At 41.7% G+C, this 19,974-nt stretch overlaps 3 protein-coding genes across 14 annotated transcripts in view; all 3 read left to right on the top strand.

The window, feature by feature from the left end:
• Positions 1 to 7,445, top strand: part of LOC115166489 (immunoglobulin-like and fibronectin type III domain-containing protein 1) — a 28,250-nt gene extending 20,805 nt beyond the window's left edge. The window contains exons 16-27 of the mRNA XM_029720383.1: positions 1,899 to 2,006; positions 3,203 to 3,327; positions 3,422 to 3,563; positions 3,780 to 4,073; positions 4,366 to 4,662; positions 4,852 to 5,031; positions 5,141 to 5,269; positions 5,431 to 5,739; positions 5,902 to 5,987; positions 6,103 to 6,295; positions 6,530 to 6,826; positions 7,093 to 7,445. Coding sequence (XP_029576243.1) covers positions 1,899 to 2,006; positions 3,203 to 3,327; positions 3,422 to 3,563; positions 3,780 to 4,073; positions 4,366 to 4,662; positions 4,852 to 5,031; positions 5,141 to 5,269; positions 5,431 to 5,739; positions 5,902 to 5,987; positions 6,103 to 6,295; positions 6,530 to 6,826; positions 7,093 to 7,445 — 2,513 coding nt within the window. The remainder of the gene's footprint in view (positions 1 to 1,898; positions 2,007 to 3,202; positions 3,328 to 3,421; positions 3,564 to 3,779; positions 4,074 to 4,365; positions 4,663 to 4,851; positions 5,032 to 5,140; positions 5,270 to 5,430; positions 5,740 to 5,901; positions 5,988 to 6,102; positions 6,296 to 6,529; positions 6,827 to 7,092) is intronic.
• Positions 7,446 to 10,631: 3,186 nt separating this feature from the next.
• LOC115165801 (protein Ycf2) lies at positions 10,632 to 17,237 on the top strand. Its single transcript, XM_029719191.1, has 5 exons — positions 10,632 to 11,295; positions 13,900 to 14,366; positions 14,471 to 14,621; positions 15,374 to 15,758; positions 16,374 to 17,237. The coding sequence occupies exons 1-5, from the start codon at positions 11,017 to 11,019 to the stop codon at positions 16,376 to 16,378; spliced, it is 1,287 nt and encodes a 428-aa protein (XP_029575051.1). The 5' UTR covers positions 10,632 to 11,016; the 3' UTR covers positions 16,379 to 17,237.
• Positions 17,238 to 19,289: 2,052 nt separating this feature from the next.
• LOC115165800 (protein phosphatase 1 regulatory subunit 12B) overlaps positions 19,290 to 19,974 on the top strand; it is a 52,272-nt gene continuing 51,587 nt past the window's right edge. For 4 of the 12 annotated variants that reach the window (XM_029719190.1, XM_029719184.1, XM_029719188.1 and 1 more), the window contains exon 1: positions 19,293 to 19,431. In XM_029719190.1, coding sequence (XP_029575050.1) covers positions 19,412 to 19,431 — 20 coding nt within the window. In that variant the 5' untranslated portion in view covers positions 19,293 to 19,411. Of the gene's footprint in view, positions 19,432 to 19,974 lie in introns of all 12 variants that reach the window. The other 8 variants (XR_003870240.1, XM_029719185.1, XM_029719183.1 and 5 more) reach the window with 5 other exon arrangements.

The raw sequence follows: 19,974 nt of genomic DNA, 5'->3' as shown, positions 1-19,974 counted from the left end.
TGAAAACAGTTTTTGCTTTGTCATTATGGAGTGTTGTGTGTAGATTTATGAGGACAAAAATCTATTTAATCGATTTTAGAATAAGGCTGTAACCTAACAAAATGTGAACAATGTCATGGGGTCTGAATACTTTCCGAAGGCACTGTATATGTGATCTTACACAAATGTAAGCAAGGTTTGAAATTATTATGTTTTAGTTCAATATTATATCTGTTTGGGCTTCTTGCGGTCAATTTGCAGTCTTCAAATTATTTGTAATTATGTTCATGCCATTTTACCATCTGCTCAAGACCACAATTGCCCCGTGGCTGAATCTAGTTGATTATCCCTGCTCTACAGATTATCTACAGACTATCAATAACATTTCAATTTACCCTAACCCTAGCCCAAACCTTAACCCTTATCCTAAACCTAAACTTAACCCTTAACAGAAAACCCAAACATATGGCAGCAGATCCACAAGGTCTGCCATGAGAGGTGACTGTATAGTTCCCTTAAGGAAAAGCACCTTTAGTAAATCCGCTTTCTCTGTGAGAGCGTCCCATGTCTGGAATACACTGCCATCAGACACACATAACTGCACCACATATCACACTTTCACAAAATGCATGAAGACATGGCTAAAGGTCAATCAGATTTGTGAACATAATCTCTAGCTATGTATTGCCGCTTTCCATGTTGTCTGTTGTCTGTAGCTTGTGAGGTGTGGAAACACTTTGTTGTTTTTATGGATTTTGTCTTGTTGCTTTTTGTTCTATGTTGCTCTGTCTGTATGCTATGTCTTGCTTGTCCTATGTTGCTCTGTCTGTATGCTATGTCTTGCTTGTCCTATGTTACTCTGCATGTGCTCACTGTTCTATGATTGTCTATATTGTAATTGTTTTAATAACCTGCCCAGGGACTGCTGTTGAAAATTAGCCGGCTGGCTAAAACCGACACTTTTACTGAAACGTTGATTAATGTGCACTGTCCCTATAAAAATAAAATAAACTCAACTCAAACTCAACCTCCCTAACCCTAACTCTAAGCTTAACCCTTATTCTAAACCTAACCTAACCCTAACCTTAGCAAGCAGTTGCTTATCAACAGGTAGATTGTTGACAGTATAACCCAAATTAAGTGTGACCAAATCTCTTTCTCTGAGCAATTGTTAGTATAAAATAATATAATGTCCCTATTTTTTGCAGCATACAATATAGATCAGTATTTGTATTATTTATTTTAAACAGTCATTTTTGCTCATCTTTATCAAGGGTATATGTACATTACCAATCAAAAGTTTGGACACACCTACTCAATGGTTTTTCTTTATTTTTACTATTTTCCACATTGTAGAATAATAGTGAAGACATCAAAACTATGACATAACACACATGGTACCATGCAACAACCAATAAAGTGTTGAAAAAATCTAAATATATTTTAGATTTTAGATTCTTCAAAGTAGCCAACCTTTATCTTGATGACAGCTTTAAACACTCTTGGTATTCTCTCAGTCATCTGGAATTCATTCCAATTAACAGGTGTACCTTGTTAAAATGTGTGGAATTTCTTTCCTTCTTAATGCGTTTGAGCCATCAGTTGTGTTGTGAAAAGGTATGGGTGGTATGCAGGAGATAGCCCTATTTGGTAAAAATAAAGAAAAACCCTTGAATGAGTAGGTGTGTCCAAACGTTTTACTGGTACTGTATTTTTATACAGTATATAAAATCCCTGATCTCACAGTGGCTTTTTGTGTTGTGTGTTTTTGTATCTCTGTCATGCTTTTTGTGTTCTATTCACAATAAATGTAATGCTTTCCTCCAACCCTAACCTTACAGCTTTCATAATTTAACAAAATGCTAAGTAATTTTGGAAATTGCTTGCAATGTTTTTATTATTTTACGGCCAAATCACAGATCCCAATGCTCAAAGTGGTACAGGAGAAACTGAGGAGTACACTGATGTGTCTGGCAAGCGTTCAGTGCGCACAAGGCAAGGCCCACTGCTGAAGGACACAGTGATTGGTAAGAGACCACACGTAACGTCATGTACTAACTGCATGGAGGAGATGGCATTCACATGAGTATCACTCAAGTTTGGGAAATTACTGGAGAAATATGTTACTGTTGTAACAGGGTCATCTGTTACACTGACAAGAGATGATACTGAGAAGATACATGTACCTTAAAGGGGAATGTTGAATCTCATCTCTTACCATACTGTATGTGCACATCTCAAAGTAACCAATAGTATGTTCATTTTCGAGAATGGATTTATGTAGTCCTATAATAACATCAACAGAATTTTCCATGCAATGTGTTCTTCTGGGCAGATGTTCTATGAAACTCTTCTATGTTCCATAGAACTCTTCTAACTATACTGTAGATGGAGCTAAGGAAATTAACTTCTAATTACTGGTATCTTAAAAAAATAAGATCTGATGCCATAGAAATTCTTGTGCATTTGTGAGCATTATTGTAATTTATAGATGAAGTCGGAAGTTTACATACACTTAGGTTGGAGTCATTAAAACTCGTTTTTCAACCACTCCACAAAAATCATGTTAACAAACTGTAGTTTTTGCAAGTCGGTTAGGACATCTACTTTGTGCATGACACAAGTTTCCAACAATTGTTTACAGACAGATTATTTCACTTATAATTCACTGTATCACAATTTCAGCGGGTCAGAAGTTTACATACACTAAGTTGACTGTGCCTTTAAACAGCTCGGAAAATTCCTGTAAATGATGTCATGGCTTTACAACCGTCTGAAAGGCGAATTAACATAATTGGAGGTGTACCTGTGGATGTATTTCAAGGCCTACCTTCAAACTCAGTGCCTCTTTGCTTAACATCATGGGAAAATCCAATACAGTGAAATTGTTGGTCTGTAAACAATTGTTGGAAAAATGACTTGTGTTATGCACAAAGTAGATGTCCTAACTGACTTGCCAAAACTATAGTTTGTTAACAAGGAATGTGTGGAGTGGTTGAAAAACGAGTTTTAGTGACTCCAACCTAATTGTATGTAAACTTCCGACTTCAACTGTACATCATCTGGTCTAACCATTATCCTACTCAAGACAGCCCAAATAATAATTTCTTCAGAGCACTACAAAATGGCATTAGATGTTAACATCACATCTGGTAAGTATGTCTAATCCAAATGTAATAAAACCAGTCTTAAGTCCCTAATTGTTTTCTGTTGTGTATGCCAGATCCAGGAGTTCAGTTCGTAAGCGGGTTGTCAAATGTCCATGCCCTCATTGGCCAGCCTGCTGAACTGATGTGTAAGCTGAGCAGTGATAATTGTGAAGGGGCCTGGTACAGAGATAGCAAGAAGGTTAGACTGGATTATCTTTGTCATGCTCACCCCCAAATTTATTTTTATTTGATAATATCTTAAGATAAATTATAATATATATCTTTCCTGACAGTTGACAGCAGACGATGGACACATAATGTCCAGAGATGGTGCAAGCCACAAGCTGGTCATCAACCGTTGTCAGGAGGAAGACTCTGGAAAATACCGCTTTGAGGCAGACGGACGTAAAACTGAGGCAATACTGAATGTGGAAGGTAAGAAAACGAAATGCATTCATTTTGATTATATGTACAATGCAATGTCTACACTGTCTCAACATAATTTAAGTAGCCATTTCACAATACTCAAATTATAAAATCATTATGCATTTAAAAAAAGTTATATCCACTTTTAGTATTCAGATTAAAAAAATAACATAATTGCAGTTGAGTCAATTGTCAGTTACATTGCATGATCTGTGTCCTATTCAGACCCTCCCAGGTTTGACCCTGATGACCTGTCTGCGTTCTCTCAGCCGGTCATAGTCAAAGTGGGGAATAGCACCACGTTCAAACTGCCCTTTGTGGGCCGCGAGCCCATGAAGATCCAGTGGTATAGAAAAGGAGAGGAGCTCCTGGACGATAACACCACCAAGATAGAGAAGTCCTTCACCCAAAGCCGCCTGCTCCTCAGCAAGTGCCAGCGCAAAGACACTGGAGAGATCAAGATCAAGCTCAAGAACGAACATGGTACCATGGAGGCTATCTCAAGACTCATCGTCCTCGGTGAGTTGAGAAATGGAACCAATGTTAGAATTAGTTCAATTCAAGAATTCAAGGTAAGAACTGTCTCAGTTCAATCATTGTTCAGAGATATTCAGGTGTATCTGTGCTGTGGACAGTCAGTTCTCTCTCTTAAATTCCAATGCAGAGACATGACTGCAGACTGGATATCATAAGGTGAATGCACCAATTTGTAAGTCGCTCTGGATAAGAGCGTCTGCTAAATGACGTAAATGTAAATGTAAATGTTTTGGCTAGGGTAATGTGACCTCTCTCTCTCTGTCTGATCTGGTAGACAAACCCACCCCGCCCCAGGGCCCTGTGGAGGTCCTCGAGAGCACAGCCTCTTGTATTCATATCAAATGGAGAGCTCCAAAGGACGACGGTGGCTGCCCAGTAATAAACTACAACCTGGAGCGCCAGCAAGTTGGCCGCAACACTTGGAAGAAGCTGGGGGACATCCCTGGCGTGCCCGAATACAAGGATAACGACGTGGAACACGGCAGGAAGTATTGCTATCGTATCAGGGTGGTCACCGAGGAGGGCGTCAGTGACATGATGGAGACTGATGACCTCACAGCTGGCACCTTGGGTGAGCTAGTTGTAGGTTTAATAGGTTTATAGTGGATATCAACAATGTCACGTAAGTTGTTATATGTTGTCATTAGAATCTACTTCAAAAGTTGTGCTTACGATAACCTTATTTGGGTATTATGACAGAACATTTTGAAAAGTGTTACCCAAACATGAAATGTTACATAATTTCCCTGAAATATCTCAGCCTTTCCTAGCAGCCCTGTCCCACCAAAAGTGGCTAGTGCTTTTAACAACTGCATCAACCTGACATGGTCTACCCCGACCGACACTGGCGGGTCTCACATCCTGGGCTACAACTTGGAAAAACGCAAGAAGGGGAGTAATCTTTGGAGTCCTGTCAACCCTACAGATGAGCCTATCCAAGGTCTCTTCTTTTAGTGAATTAGGGGCGTTAGTATACCACAGCTTCTTTGGTTTAATGAATTCAATTGTATTGGACTTCTATGACTGATTCTGTTTCTCCTCACTACTAGAAAAGAAACGTGCAGTGACAGATGTTGTAGCAGGGAACGAATATGAGTTCAGAGTTTATGCTATCAACGTCTCTGGACTCAGCGAGCCCAGTTCCCCTTCAGAGTTTATTTTCGCAAAAGACCCAAAGAGTAAGTCATACATCCTTTCAAAGTGCGAGCAACATGTAAAACTATAATAAAACATCATACTTTCTGAAATAACTGTTTATTTAGGTGCTTGTTTCTACTGTTAATTTGTTTGAAGTCAATGATGTATGGCCATTAGATTTAAGATTTTGTGTTTGTTTTAGATCCCCCAGGGAAAGTGGAAGATCTGAAAGTGGCAGACACATCCTACACCGCCCTCTCCCTGTCCTGGAACAAACCCACAGAGGAAGTGGGGGTCCAGGATGAGGCCAAAGGGTATTTTATAGAGGTCAGGCAGGCTGAGTGCATAGACTGGACCCGCTGTAACGTCACCCCCATCATCTTGACCACCTTCACTGTGAAAAGCCTGAAGGCCATGGCCATGTACTGGGTCAGGGTGATCGCTATCAATGACGGAGGAGAAGGAGTGCCCCAGGATTTGGACAACTATATCCTGGCCATGCCTCCACCTGGTGGGTGACGATGATGCTTTCATTGGGAATAATGTTGGATTGTTTGTCTGTTTTAGCCTACATTGGGGATAATCTCCCAAGAGTCCTTATAAGCCTACGTAAGTAAGATTTACATAAGATGAGTTTCAAATGTCCTCATTTATTTTTGTCACTGTTTTTCAGTGAGACCATGCTTCACCGATAATAAGATGAAGAGTTTCATGGTGGTGAGAGCAGGAAATTCTGTCAGGATCCTCTTAAACTTTGAGGTAAGAGGGTAAGAGGTGAAACTGGTAATTGGCATATGCTTTAAGAGCATGTGCAATGCATGCTATCTTGATGTTTTAAATCCTGATTATGTTTTAATCATCTTGTTATTAACAGGCATCCCCATGGCCAGAAGTCACGTGGCTGAAGGACGATGTTCCTTTGCTGAAGCGGGTCAATATCTCCAACTCTGAATCGTCATCTCAACTTCTGATCACTTCCTCTGAGCGCTCTGATTCAGGGATCTACACCATAGTGGTCAAAAATCTAGTGGGCCAGGAGAGCTTCAGCGTGGAGGTCAGGGTTACAGGTACAGTAACATACAGTAAAGCTCTCCTAGTGTGTTTCAGACTGAGAAGGGATTGGAACTTGCACAAGATGAAAAAGACAGCCAGGGCCCGCATTCACAAAGAAAGTATTTGAAATATCAGCAGTCACAATGAACATCGGCCATAAGTGAATGAACAACAATTACCACCTAATGATAGAATGACCTCCCGAAGTGTAACATCCTACTGACTATTATCTCTGACTCTGGCTGTAGATGATCCCAAGCCTCCAGGACCAGTAGAACTTGAGGAGAACGTCCCAAGCACTGTGACTGTGATTTGGGAGCCATCCCCTGATGAGAAGCGTGACGACCACCTTCACTACTCTGTGTCTAAACGGGACTCCACCAAAGGCTCATGGAGCACGGTGGCCGACAGGCTCTTCAACAACAAGTTCACGGCTTGTAACATTATGCCTGGCAGGGAGTACCACTTCAGGGTCTACGCCAAGAATGACATGGGCATGTCTGCTCCGTCTGAGTCTCCCACTTGGGGAAGCGAGAGGAGGAAAGGTATTAGAAGCCAGGCAGAGAGAGATACTTTGCCATATAAATAAGTCATATAAATCAGCTTTTATGGATAGACAGGTACTAATAACAGTATAATCAATAGCAGTCATTAAGCTCAACATTTGACAAGTACTAATGTGCTATTATAACGGTTTATTACAAATGTATGAACAATCTATGAACCCTTTATAAAATGCTGCCATGTTAACTTAAGCATTACATGACATGTAAGATGAGCATTTTACCTTTCTGCCATGTTTCTTCTCTAGACAAATTTGTGGTAAACATGCCAGCCTACAAAACGTGTGATTTGCGGACCGCTCCAGCCTTCCTTGTGCCACTGAGACAGCACACAGCACCCAAAGGCTACGAGTGCTATATGAGCTGTGCCATAAAGGGAAATCCCAAGCCTCGCGTCACTTGGTACCGCAACAACATCAGCCTCAACACTAACACCAACTACTTGATCACCAACATCTGTGGTGTCTGCTCCTTGCTGATACTCCGTGTGACCCCCAAAGACTGGGGCGAGTACAACATCCAAATAGAAAGTGCCCTGGGGAGGGCCGAGTCCTCCACCAAACTCACAGTCAGAGGTGAGAACTCCACTGACCTGCTCTGATAAATATGTTTAGTACCTCGGTGTGAGTTAGAATATGATTTAATGTAATTAAAATAGGGTAATATTGTTTCTCTCTTTCTCTCTCTTGCTCACAGAATGAAGAAACATTTTACAGTGCTTCAGTATGTGGAGGCGTTATTATGTATCAAGGTGGAAAATGTCCATTTTGTTATATGATTGAATTAAGTTATTTTCCAAAATGCATGACTGTACTGCTTGTAAGACATGCACTGTGTTTGTTGAGGCTAGTAAGTAAAAATGACAAGAGTGATCGTTTTTGATCATTATGTTTGATGTGGATATTTCACGACCTAAAAGGACCCGAATCGAGATGGCATTGACCCAACCTGGGAGTTGGGGTTTCCTAGACTTAAATTAATTCTGATCCTAAATCACATGAGATTACCAAAACCCTCTCCAATTTTGTTGTAATGTTAAACAATACTAATTTCATACTGAATAATGTTGACATTCCGAATAAAAATATCCTAGAAAGTGACTGAAAGTGTACACACACACATACAGAAAGTGTTGTGTAAAGCCTATGGAAGTGATGGCAATAGACATGAATGCAGTGGACAGATTACTGTAGGTCCCATGAAATATTAAATATGACCACAGAAAATAACTGAGCTGTGCTGTCAATTTTTTTGACAACTCAACTATGTCACTTGTAAGATGCAATGCAAATAAAGGGTTTGGCAAAGTTGTTGTAATTGTGAAATGTTTTTTAAAGGCTTTTTGAAAGACACAAAATAAAGAATTATAACACACATCCCCCCCACCTCTATAGAGCCCATTCATATGTTAGGCTACATACTGATAATTGCCTACTCAGTCATTAAGAAGCTACATGACATGGTGGTGCCGAACTAAGGCATGCATAGAAAATTATATACAGTGCATTCGGAAAGTATTCATGTACCCCTTGACTTTTTCCACATTTTGTTACATTACAGCCTTATTCTAAACTTGAGTAAATTGTTTTTCCCCCTCATTGTCACACCCTGATCGGTTTCACCTGTCTTTATGCTTGTCTCCACCCCCTCCAGGTTTCGCCCATCTTCCCCATTATCCCCTGAGCATGTATACCTGTGTTTTCTGTTTGTCTGTTTGTCTGTTTGTCTAGATGTCTGTTGCCAGTTCGTCTTGTCTTGTCAGGTCTTACCAGCATTCTTTCCCGTTTTCCTGTTTCTCAAGTGTTTGTTTCCTAGTTTTCCCAGTTCTGACCTTTCTGCCTGCCCTGACCCCGAGCCTGCCTTCCGTCCTGTACCTGTCTGACTCTGACCTGATTACGAACCTCTGCCTGTCCTCGACCTGCCCTTTGCCCTGGGTTATAATAAATTATTGAGAACTGCACTATCTGCCTCCTGTGTCTGCATTTGGGTCATATCCTGAGTCGTGATACTCATCAATCTACACACAATACCCCATAATGAAAAAGCAAAAACTGTTTTTTAGACATTTTTGCAAATGTATTAAACATAAAAACAGTAATATCACACTTACATAAGTATTCAGACCCTTTACTCAGTACTTTGTTGAAGCACCTTTGGCTGTGATTACAGCCTCGAGTCTTCTTGGGTATGACGCTACAAGCTTGGCACACCTGTATTTGGGGAGTTTCTCTCATTCTTCTCTGCAGATCCTCTCAAGCTCTGTCAGGTTGGATGGGAACGTCGCTGCACAGCTATTTTCAGGTCTCCCCAGAGATGTTCGATCGGGTTCAAGCACTGGCTGGGCCACTTAAGGGCATTCAGAGACTTGTCCCGAAGCCACTCCAGCGTTGTCTTGGCTGTGTGCTTAGGGTTGTTGTCCTGTTAGAAGGTGAACCTTGGCCTCAGTCTGAGGTCCTGAGCGCTCTGGAGCAGGTTTTCATCGAGGATCTCTCTGTACTTTGCTCCGTTCATCTTTCCCTCGATCCTGACTAGTCTCCCAGTCCCTGCCACTGAAAAACATCCCCACAGCATGATGCTGCCACCACCGTGCTTCACTGTAGGGATGGTGCCAGGTTTCCTTCAGACGTGACGCTTGGCATTTAGGCCAAAGGGTTCAGTCTTGGTTTCATCAGAACAGAGAATCTTGCTTCTCATGGTCTGAGAGTCCTTTAGGTGCTTTTTTTGCAAACTCCAAGTGGGCTGTCATGTGCCTTTTACTGAGGAGTGGCTTCTGTCTGGCCACTCTACCATAAAGGCCTGATTGGTGGAGTGCTGCAGAGATGATTGTCCTTCTGGAAGGTTCTTCCATCTCCACAGAGGAACTCTGGAGCTCTGTCAGAGTGACTATCAGGTTCTTGGTCACCTCAATGACCAAGGCCCTTATCCCCCAATTGCTCAGTTTGGCCGGGCGGCCAGCTCTAAGACTCTTGGTGGTTCCAAACATCTTCCATTTAAGAATGACGGAGGCCACTGTTCTTGGGGACCTCCAATGCTGCAGAAATGTTTTTGTACCCTTCCCCAGATCAGACAATTCCTTCGACCTCATGGCTTGGTTTTTGCTCTGACATGCACTGTCAACTGTGGGACCTTATATAGACAGGTGTGTGTCTTTCCAAATAATGTCCAATCAATTGAATTTACCACAGGTGGACTCCAATCAAGTTGTAGAAACATCTCAAGGATGATCAATGGAAACAGGATGCACCTGAGCTCAATCTTCGAGTCTCATAGCAAAGGGTCTGAATACTTATGTAAATAAAGTATTTCAGTTTTTTTTTTTGTAATACATTTTATTTGTAATAACATTTCTTAAAACCTTTTTTCACTTTGTCGGTATGGGGTATTATGTGTAGATTGATGAGGGAAAAAATGCATTTATTTTAGAACAAGGCTGTAACTTAACCAAAATGTGGAAAAAGTCAAGCGGTCTGAATACTTTCCGAATGCACTGTACATCATTACCATAGGCACACGTTTGGACTTTGTATTTTTCAGTCCCTTCAGGATTCTGCTATCAAAATGTTTTAGTTGCAAAATCAACAATTCCCCTCATATTATGCAAGCAAGGACTTGAAAATTAAACAGTCAATTCGTTGCAATATTTTTCTCACAAAACTGACCCATCGCCGCATTACAAAAAGAGAGCTGGCAATTTCAACCAATCAACGCACATGTATCGCATAATATCGTTAAATGAAGCCAGAAGTCAACAAACTTTTTTCTCGTCACTGCATTTCGCATTTTGCGACTAATTTGAACACAATAATCGTGGAACCCTGGAGGGACTGAATACGTAAGACTGAGCAGCACACGTTACAGGGAGACTAGCCACTCTCGGGCACTAAACGCCCCTCACGCACTCTTCTCTTTCTGGAACGGGGTACCACACGCTTCTTTATTTTCTTATTTGCAGCCCAAACCACCCCTTCACCAAGAACTCTCTCTTTTTGCTACTTTGTTTACTGGTATTGAATGAGGACCATTTTACGCGTTGTAATATCAATTAATTAATACAAGAAAGACGTGTCTGGAGAAGTCACCGCAGCACTGGAGCAAACATCCATCTTTCCACCACCGGTCTTTCACCACCTCTGGCCATTATACTGTTGGAACTACTACGCTACTGTGTTAAAATGACAGCAAAGCACCGAGGGAAGAAGAACAAACACAATCACGAAGACTTTAACCATTTGAATCATGAATCTTCAGAACCGGAGGCGCGAGGTGGAAACCGGAATGTGCTATTGTTAATTTTATTCCTTATGATTGTGGTCGGAGGTGCCACCGGGGCATGGTTCTGTTTCCAGCAGCACCAAAGTATAACCTACTTATCAGACAACTTCATGGGCATGCAGATGAAGATGGTGACGCTTCAGTCCTTCCAGGAAGAAATTCGACAGACAAATGAAAAGGTAAATAGTTAACCATGCGTAATAAGAACATGGGAAAAATAATAGGCGCATTACAAAAGCTCTGAAGTTTCCATGCGTCAGCAAAATGTCAAAATAACATTCTGTGCAACGTTTTTTGATCAAAATCCTTCTGTGTTTAGACCCATTGCAATACTATTCCGACCGTCCAAATTTATTTCGCATTCAGTACTATGGAACGCTCTAGCAGTCGGTATGTATATGCCTTCCTATAACCTGCCTGCAGTTGTCAGCAAAATGTCAGGATAGGATATGATAGTTCTGAACTGATGTAATACTGCCAAGACACTGAACCGAAGTGACTCGCAAATTATTCTATTTCTAACCCCGGTCAAGGTGCGCAACCTGGTCTCAGAGCATATCGTTTTATTCTGTACGTAAATCAGGGACACACAATTTAGTATGATATGTTAAGTTTGGAATGGTTACATAACACAGATAGTTACTTAAGGCAAAAACGACATGAGGGCGTTTGGTTGTACGTATAACACTTATAACACGAACGTTTAGCATTTTAGCAATTAGCAATTTTTCAACTACTTCTTACTTTTTAGCTACTTTGCAACTACCTAGCATGTTAGCTAACCCTTCCCCTAACCTTAACCCTTTACCCTAATTTCTAAACTTAACCCTAACCTTGAACCCTAACCCCTAGCCTAGCTAATGTTAGCGAGCTAGCTAATGTTAGCCAACTAGCCACCTAGCTACAATTCATCGCATATATGTTCTGCAAATTCGTAACATATTGTACGTTTTCGAATGCATAACATATGATACTAATTGTAATTCGTAACATATTATAGGAAAATGGTGATGGACATCCACAAATGAATACATACTGTACCATACGAAATGTAACATCATACTAAATGGCGTGTCACAGTTTTATGTACAGAATAAGACGAAATGCTAAGAGACTAGGTTGAGGTGCACATCATGCAGCTGTTGCCATTTGTAATGGGGATTAAATTTGACCTACAATGTGGGAACACTGACTGCACCAATAGTTTGTTAGGGTACATAACATAAGCCACTAAATGTCCCTAGAATATAGACATATTTCAATAAAACATTAACTGTATAAGCGTTTTCAAATAAACACATTCCACTTCCAATTCGACTACAGTTTTACAGCAGTTCACCCTGCTTGAAACCATGCTTCACATAGTCATGGTACTGATTTCAGTGTGCACTGTGCAGTGGCTCAAATAAAGAAGCCAGTTGTCTATATGGGGATAAAAATAGCCTGCTACAACACTTGATATTGACCTTACTTGTGGTGAGTCCCTGTAACATGTACTCCTATTAGTTTTCCAGCTTCATTGCACTGGTTCCCTGGCTGGTCTTTAATCATACATAGAAACATGTTCTAGAGATTATACCGATTCAGACGTGGCCACCCGGGTGAGTGTTTCCAAAACAAAACAATAAGTGCCGAGGGGAATTTGTAGACTAATTGAACCCGTTTATGGGCTCAATTTACTTCCCAATTAGGATGAGGAGGTATATGCACTAGTATCTGCACATGCTTAATGCATGTTCTAAGTTACTTTGTTATACATACCAAAATACCCTGCGTCAATGAGAAGTCATTTTATAGTATTAAACTATGGCCCCACATACAGGTATTACAGGTACTTCATACACACTGTTGAGAGATAAGAAACCAGCATGATTTTCCACATAAAAATCCTTAGCATTTTAACATGTTTGCACATTGACCTCACCATATACACACTATGCCACAATTTGACCTTGTGGGTCACAGCAAATATAAAAAGTGAGTAACCTATGTAGCTGTTACACCCATGAGTGAAGGTTTGTTTGCCCCCAGTTCAGTAAATTCCATTTGAGGCTAGGGATTGTGCAACACTTGAGAGGCCAGAGTCAGAGACTTTCTGCATGCAGAGTAAGGTGAAGCCAATATTGTTGAGAGGCAGGAATTCAGAAGAAGTAAGCTTTTGGTGAACTAACACTCGTACTTCACTCTTTTCTCCCTTACTAACTCTGACTTTGCTGATAGCTACTTTATTGAGTAAAAATGTATTTACTATGACTGTGATATGTGGTTGTCTATCTTAAGATGAATGCACTAACTGTAAATTGCTCTGGATACGTGCATCTGCTAAATTACTAATGTGTAAAATGTGAATGCTTGAGCTAGTGTCAGTATTGCTAGAAAGCAGCCACAGTGTTCTGTCCTCATACTGTGGGGAGAGTCATTAAAGTGGTATTCCCCCCGGCACAGGAAGGGAGGCCATCCTTAACTTATAAGATCACAGGTTAGCCTTCACACAGTGGGACTTCGTCACTGATGGGGCCAGGATGTGGATTCACTTAAACTGCTGACAGAATTAAATTGGCCTACTTAAATCATAGGATTATCCTACAGCCACTGCAGTACCTGGTCAATATCTTGTTCTCATTTCTTTACACCCACTTACTGTAACTGTCTCAACCAATAGATTGTTTTCTGTCAGGATGAATAGCATGAGAGGTAAAATACTTGATAAAGAGAGCTCACTTACTTGCTATTGGCTGCACTATGCGCTGACTTTGAGCTATTTCTGTTTTATGTCCTTGCAGCAGCACAGTTCCAGTGGCTTCGAGCTTCGCCTCAACACCCTGGAAGAGTCTTACACGCTGGCCCAGAAGCAGGTAGTGATGGCCCTGGCCATGGCTGAGCAGCTAAAGACCTTAGACCTGCCCGCCCAGGTCCTCTCCCTCCACACAGAGATGAAGGCCCAGCTGGCTGAGATACAGCAGGCCACTGTGTCCACTGAGCAGCTGACTCAGCTGCAGGCCATGCTGAAGGGGAAGAGCGAGGAGTTTGAGGCTGTCCGGCTGCAGGTGGAGGGCCTGGCGGGGTTGAGCACAGAGCTGGCCCAGAGCGTGGAGGGCCTGACAGGGAGCCTGGCCGAGAGGGGAGGGCTGCTGGGCACCCTGAGCGCCACTGTGGAGGGCCAGGCATCAGACCTCCTGGGGGTGAAGGAACAGCTGTCTGCCAACCAGGCTCAACTGGAGGCCAGTACAGCGGAGATCACAAGTGTCAGGTATGTAGTGTATTGGGAATTGGAAAGAGGTTTGAAATGTTTGGTGTTGTTGTATCTTCCATTGTATTGGTTGGTTTCACTGTGTGTGCATACCTGTGTTTCAGAGAACTGATTGAGACAGTGCAGTCTCAGAGTGCCCAGCAGGCCAGAGAGGGGCAGCTGGTGACAGTACAACAAAGTCTGCAGGAACAGAACTCAGCGGCTCACTCTGAGCTCCACGCTCAGCTGGAGGTCGTGCAGAAACAGGTCGCCCAGGTAACGCCTACAGGAAGTCTCACACATGCCAGGGTTTAGAATATTGTGGTAGAAGGGGACTGGGTCACCCTCAAATATACTTCCTTTTATGAATTGTCTTATATAGTGGTACGTTAGGACTGGTCACAGGTTATTTAAGCAGTAAGGCCCGAGGGTATGTGGTATATGGCCAATATACCACGGCTAAGGGCTGGTCTTAGCCACGACGCAACACAGAGTGCCTGGATACAGCCCTTAGCCGTGGTATATTGGCCATATACCACAAACCCTCCGAGGTTCCTTATTGCTATTATAAACTGGTTACCAACATAATTAGAGCAGTAAAAATAAATGTTTTGTCATACCTGTGGTATACGGTCTGATATACCACAGCTGTCAGCCAATCAACATTCAGGGCTTGAACCACCCAGTTTATAATGCCTTTTAAAATCTTTTCATCACATTTTCTCATCTAAGCATTAGTGTTCCTAATGTGAAATGTTTTGGTGTATTTTGTACAGAGGAGCATGCACATTCTCGTAACTATTTTTGCCCAGCATGTGCCCATGGGGAACTTTTATGAGATTGCTGCTAACCCATTAGTGTGTAGAGGCTAATTGCCTGCTGTGGATTCTCTGATGAATTCTGGTTAAATGTTGTATTCCCATTCATATACTGTAATGTAGGCCAAATAAATTACATCAATGTGATTACAAAGTAACCATAGGCCCTGTACTTCCCCTAAGTACTAACTATAATGATGTCTCTTTCAGCTGGAAGGAGGGGGTCAAGCAGATGAGCCCTCAGAGGAGGTGGAGGAAGAGGCTGCTTCTGCGGAAGAGGAGCAGGCTGCTCCTGCTGAGGAGGTGGAAGAGAAGGAGACGGCTCACTTAGATGGGAAGTCTGTCGTACAGGAGGATTCGGCTATCACAGAGGAACAGTCTGCTCCTGCAGAGGAGGAGGGGGTGGAGGAGGAGCAGGAGGACTTGGCAGAGGCAGCACCAGAGGAGGTGGTGGAGGAGGTGCAGGCAGTAGAGAATGTAGAAGAGCATGCGGAAGAAGAGGATTCTGAAGCAGAAGAGGAGCAAGAGGAGGAGCAGGCCGTGGAGGAAGAGGAGGAACAACTGGAAGAAGATGAGGCCTCTACTGAGGAGGAATGTAAGTCTGTCTTAAAATCCATTTCAAACTAGAGTACAAACCTCCAGTTACTGCAAGGTGCAGGGTACAAAACGAAGAAATAAAGATGGATCCCTGCACACCGATGAATGCTCTCGCATTGTTAATGTGCAACATTTCAACTCAAAGTCATTGTCAGCCCTTCATCAGGCTGATGTTATGTGCACACTGTGAGGTTATCAATCTTTATTTCAAGGCTTTTACAATTCATCTGTGACCTCTTTTGGCCTGACATCCTTACAGAAATTGTTGTTTCAAGTGAGGAGCACTAATGTGGTAATACAATGTTGTTACTAGTCTAATTGCAGTGTTATTACACAGGTATAGGAGCAAAGTGCAATTAATGTAACCTGTACTCCATATAATGTGAAGTGTTACCGACTCCACTTACAAAGTATGACAACAGACCATTTAGGGTATCAATATCTTCTCTTATTGGTAGAGCAATGTTCCTCACTAAAGGTTGTTGTGGGCAATAGTATATGAAATGTTGTTTTTCTGATTTGCCTGATCAGCTCTAAGGCCTTTAGTGAAGAACATTGCCATTGACCTGTCTAATAACTGAAATGTTAATTGTAATGTTATTCTATATTACAGTGTGAATGTAAGCAGCAATGACAGCCCCCACACTCACAGAGGATAATGGACACGTTCAGTCTGCATCGTGACAAATGGGGAAGGCATTGCTGATGTTGAGGTGCAATAAACATTTAGTTTATCTCTACAAGGGAAATGGCTGGTCAATAGAATCCACACAACTCTCTGGAATCAGTATTGTTACCTCAATGAATGTGTGTTTGAGAAGGCTACCTGGTCAGGCAATGGTTAATAATATTCAGGACTCACCTGCCAATACCAACCTCAAGAAGCCTTCATCTATTTTAACAACACAGCTGTATTTCTATAGATTATTTTCTGTACACCAAACTGTCACACTTTTTCTGCAAGCTCAGTTCTAACCGTCAGAGTTCAATGTGACAGGGAGAAAACAAAAAGCCAACAGAAAAAACACTCATTCACTCACACACTGTCACACACAATCAAACAAAGACAAAATGTGTCTCTTGTTGACACGAGAAGGGCTTTCCTTTTGTCATTGTCTGAAATGTGTCTTGGGATGTTGATAAGTGATACGGAATGAAAGTTACTGAACATAAGTTACTGTATCCTATTTGTTTACACAGGCAAAACCGCTTACTACAGGAAAAGCATGGGGGGGTAGCAAGGGCCATATCTATGAAATTCTCAAATGTTCATGCAGCTTCACTAAAGATTATGTTAGTCTAGTAGTTTTATTTTTGTTTTACTTTTCTTTTTGACTTTTGTCTGTACGCAAAGTGCACTGTTACTGCCAAGGCATGGGTTCGTCTTCTGTCTCTCACAACATACCGCTCATCTCAGATCTCTGTCATACATCTTTAATCAAATAAACCCTGCTTCCTCCGTTATTTTTAAACTGAATTCTGTCTCCATGTTTTTGAAATATTTTTTAATGATTGATTGAGTAGTACCTCATATGAACTGAAGTGAATGTGTTGGATACAGTCTTGAAATTATACAGTTGCAGAAAATGCCTTCATTCCAGGGACAGGGAGTGAACATGTGGTGGCAGTGACACACTTATTCTCCGTGTACAATCAACTCTTTAGCCTGTACTGCATCTAAGTCCCCTGTTGCGTTTGCATTTTTACATTTCTATTCATTTACTGCTGTAAACGGTAGTCCCACTTAGTGCTACTTAGCAGCATATATGTATTGTGGAAGAGTGAGTGTCTGTAATGTGAGTGTCCACATGTCAGTGCATGCCATGTAGTCCAAGGGCCACACACAAAAAATGTGTAGTTCCATAACCTAGGAAATAGACCTGCTAAATTTCAGCAACACTATGAAGATAATTCTAGAAACATGAATACTGTGTGATTCGAAACTTGCAAATGTTTTTTCATTAATCAAAGAAATCGCAGTGCATCTTGGGTAACTTCTATAGGAATGTTCCAACGTTGCTATGTTTCACCTTGGTTCATTGTGTTGCACACTGGCGTATATAACATTGTGCGTTCAGTTTCCTTGCATCAGCTAAAGCATCATCACTGATCCAGATGAACCTTGAAATGAGGAAATATGTTTTAACCACCACAGTGGTTTTCTCATTTCATATAAGACGTTTTGGCAGCTATGTTTAGCCTACAAGGTCCATCATTGCTCTTGCCTGCTAGCCAAACTAAAGACAGTACAACGTTTGCTAGCTAACACAGCTCTCAAAAGATGGGACTATTAGTCCTTTTACATCGTTTGCCATCTGCATCCGACTTTAATGTGCCCAGCAGGCTATACACTTGTGACCCCCGGTGACCGGGTCGTACATGAAACATCCTTCATTCAGGCTGCAAAGGCGTCATTTCATCCTTAATGCGATTTAATGGCCCACCGGCCTAACAAAACATCGAAAATATGCGTACTGTCTTAATAAAGCCCAATTTTCCACCACCATGCTAGAGTGGCTAATGCTGCTTCCTGAATGAAGGATTTTTAATGTACGAGGCGGTCGCCGGGGAGTATATAGGCAGCTGGGTTAAAGTTGGACGCATAATATGACAAAAAATGTAAAAGGAATAATAGTGCCCTCTGGCACCGGTTAGGCTAGAAACAAGTGTGTAACAATTGTAACCAAGATGTAACATGGCAACCTCATAATGTTGCAAGGGGAAATTACCCAAAATGTGTTTTGATTTCAAAATCTTACCTTTTATTTATAATATTTAATTAATGTGCAACTTTTACAAGTTGTAGATCAGAAATTCTTCAGCTTTATAAAATTACCTCACCTTTTCGGAGGCCTTTCTTGTTCTGTGGCCCTTGGACTAATGTAAGGAATGACTCATGATGAAATCCTGAAAAGTACAGATAAGACGTGTGTGTATAGTTGCAAACGCCTTTGTCTGCATTTGCTGGTTTGGTACTGCCAAACACTATGGTTTGCTATTATTTTATCTATTAAGCTAAGTTGATGACCTACTGCATACTTGAAAATCGTTCAACTGACCAGAAATATTGTCTAACTTGTTCACACCCATCCATGATGTTTTATTCTATTGTTACACGTTAAAGGGTAAGGCCCCAGGAAGTTAACGTGATAATTCACAATGGATTAGTATCATGTTATACAATTATTTCTACATTTGTAAAGACTGCTGTATGTGAACATTTTCAGCATGTTAGAGAAGATCGGCCTGAAGACCAGCACAGAATCACTGATCTACAAATCATCTTCTACCCTCATAATGTGATCAAGTTTGGCAAATCTGCGCAGCACTTGCTAATGTCGATCCCATCGAGCATGCTTGTTGTGTGCCGTGTGGTGTATAAACTGCATTGCTTGCATCAGGCTCTTAGAGACGCAATTGGCTCAGAGTGCCCCGCGGCCCGCCTATGAGTCTGTATTGAACGATGGGGAGGATACAGTCTCTCTCTCTTTCTCTCTCTCCCTCCCGCCCTGTCCCAGTCTTCTGTCCCTCCCACGTTCCCCGTTATCGCTCCCTCTCTCTCTTCCAATCACTCCCTCTCTCAGGATCGTATCCGGCCTCTCCCACTGCAGTCTCTCTCCACCGGTCTCTGACCTTCAGCCGCCTGGGACCATGCAAGCCTGCCTGCCCAGGTATGGAACTAATTCCTACCCTGAACCCTATCCTATCCCCCTATCTGCATGTCTTCCCTGTGCAGAATGTGAGAATATATGTCTTTTACTTTGATCTGAGAGTGAACGTGGTGCGGCCTCTCACTGGTGTTGTTTGGGATTTCCTAGATGTGGAAGGTATACCCTTCCCTGGTATTTGAATTGTACTGTGTGGGAAGTTGGTGCCACTGGGTTGTGTGTGTTAGCTGAATTTCTTGGAGTGTGAGTGTGTGTATAGTGCTGTACATATTTAGTATACTAAATGCATTGGCACTCAAATACCTCCCATCACTGTGTTTAAATTACAACCCCAACAAATGTATCCAATATAATGCATTTGGTAAGGAAATTGGACATGCTTAAATCGAATTGGACATGCTTAAATCAAATTGGACATGCTTAAATGAAGTGTTTTTTATATCCTGCAACATAAGCAAATGTACTGTATGTTTTGTAGGACGTCTCCTGTATCACGTTTGCCTCAAGTCATTCCACTGTGTAGAAATATGATTTGTAATGTTGCTG

Source organism: Salmo trutta, chromosome 28, assembly GCF_901001165.1.
Source record: "Salmo trutta chromosome 28, fSalTru1.1, whole genome shotgun sequence".
In the NCBI taxonomy this organism is placed as follows: domain Eukaryota; kingdom Metazoa; phylum Chordata; class Actinopteri; order Salmoniformes; family Salmonidae; genus Salmo; species Salmo trutta.
This window is presented reverse-complemented; position numbering and strand designations above follow the sequence as displayed.

Excerpts from the sequence above, each read along its gene's own strand:
- LOC115165801 (XM_029719191.1), top strand. The coding sequence starts at position 11,017 with ATGACAGCAAAGCACCGAGGGAAGAAGAACAAACACAATCACGAAGAC. Across the intron at positions 11,296-13,899 it reads TTCGACAGACAAATGAAAAG|CAGCACAGTTCCAGTGGCTT; the intron begins GTAAATAGTTAA and ends ATGTCCTTGCAG. Across the intron at positions 14,367-14,470 it reads GCGGAGATCACAAGTGTCAG|AGAACTGATTGAGACAGTGC; the intron begins GTATGTAGTGTA and ends CCTGTGTTTCAG.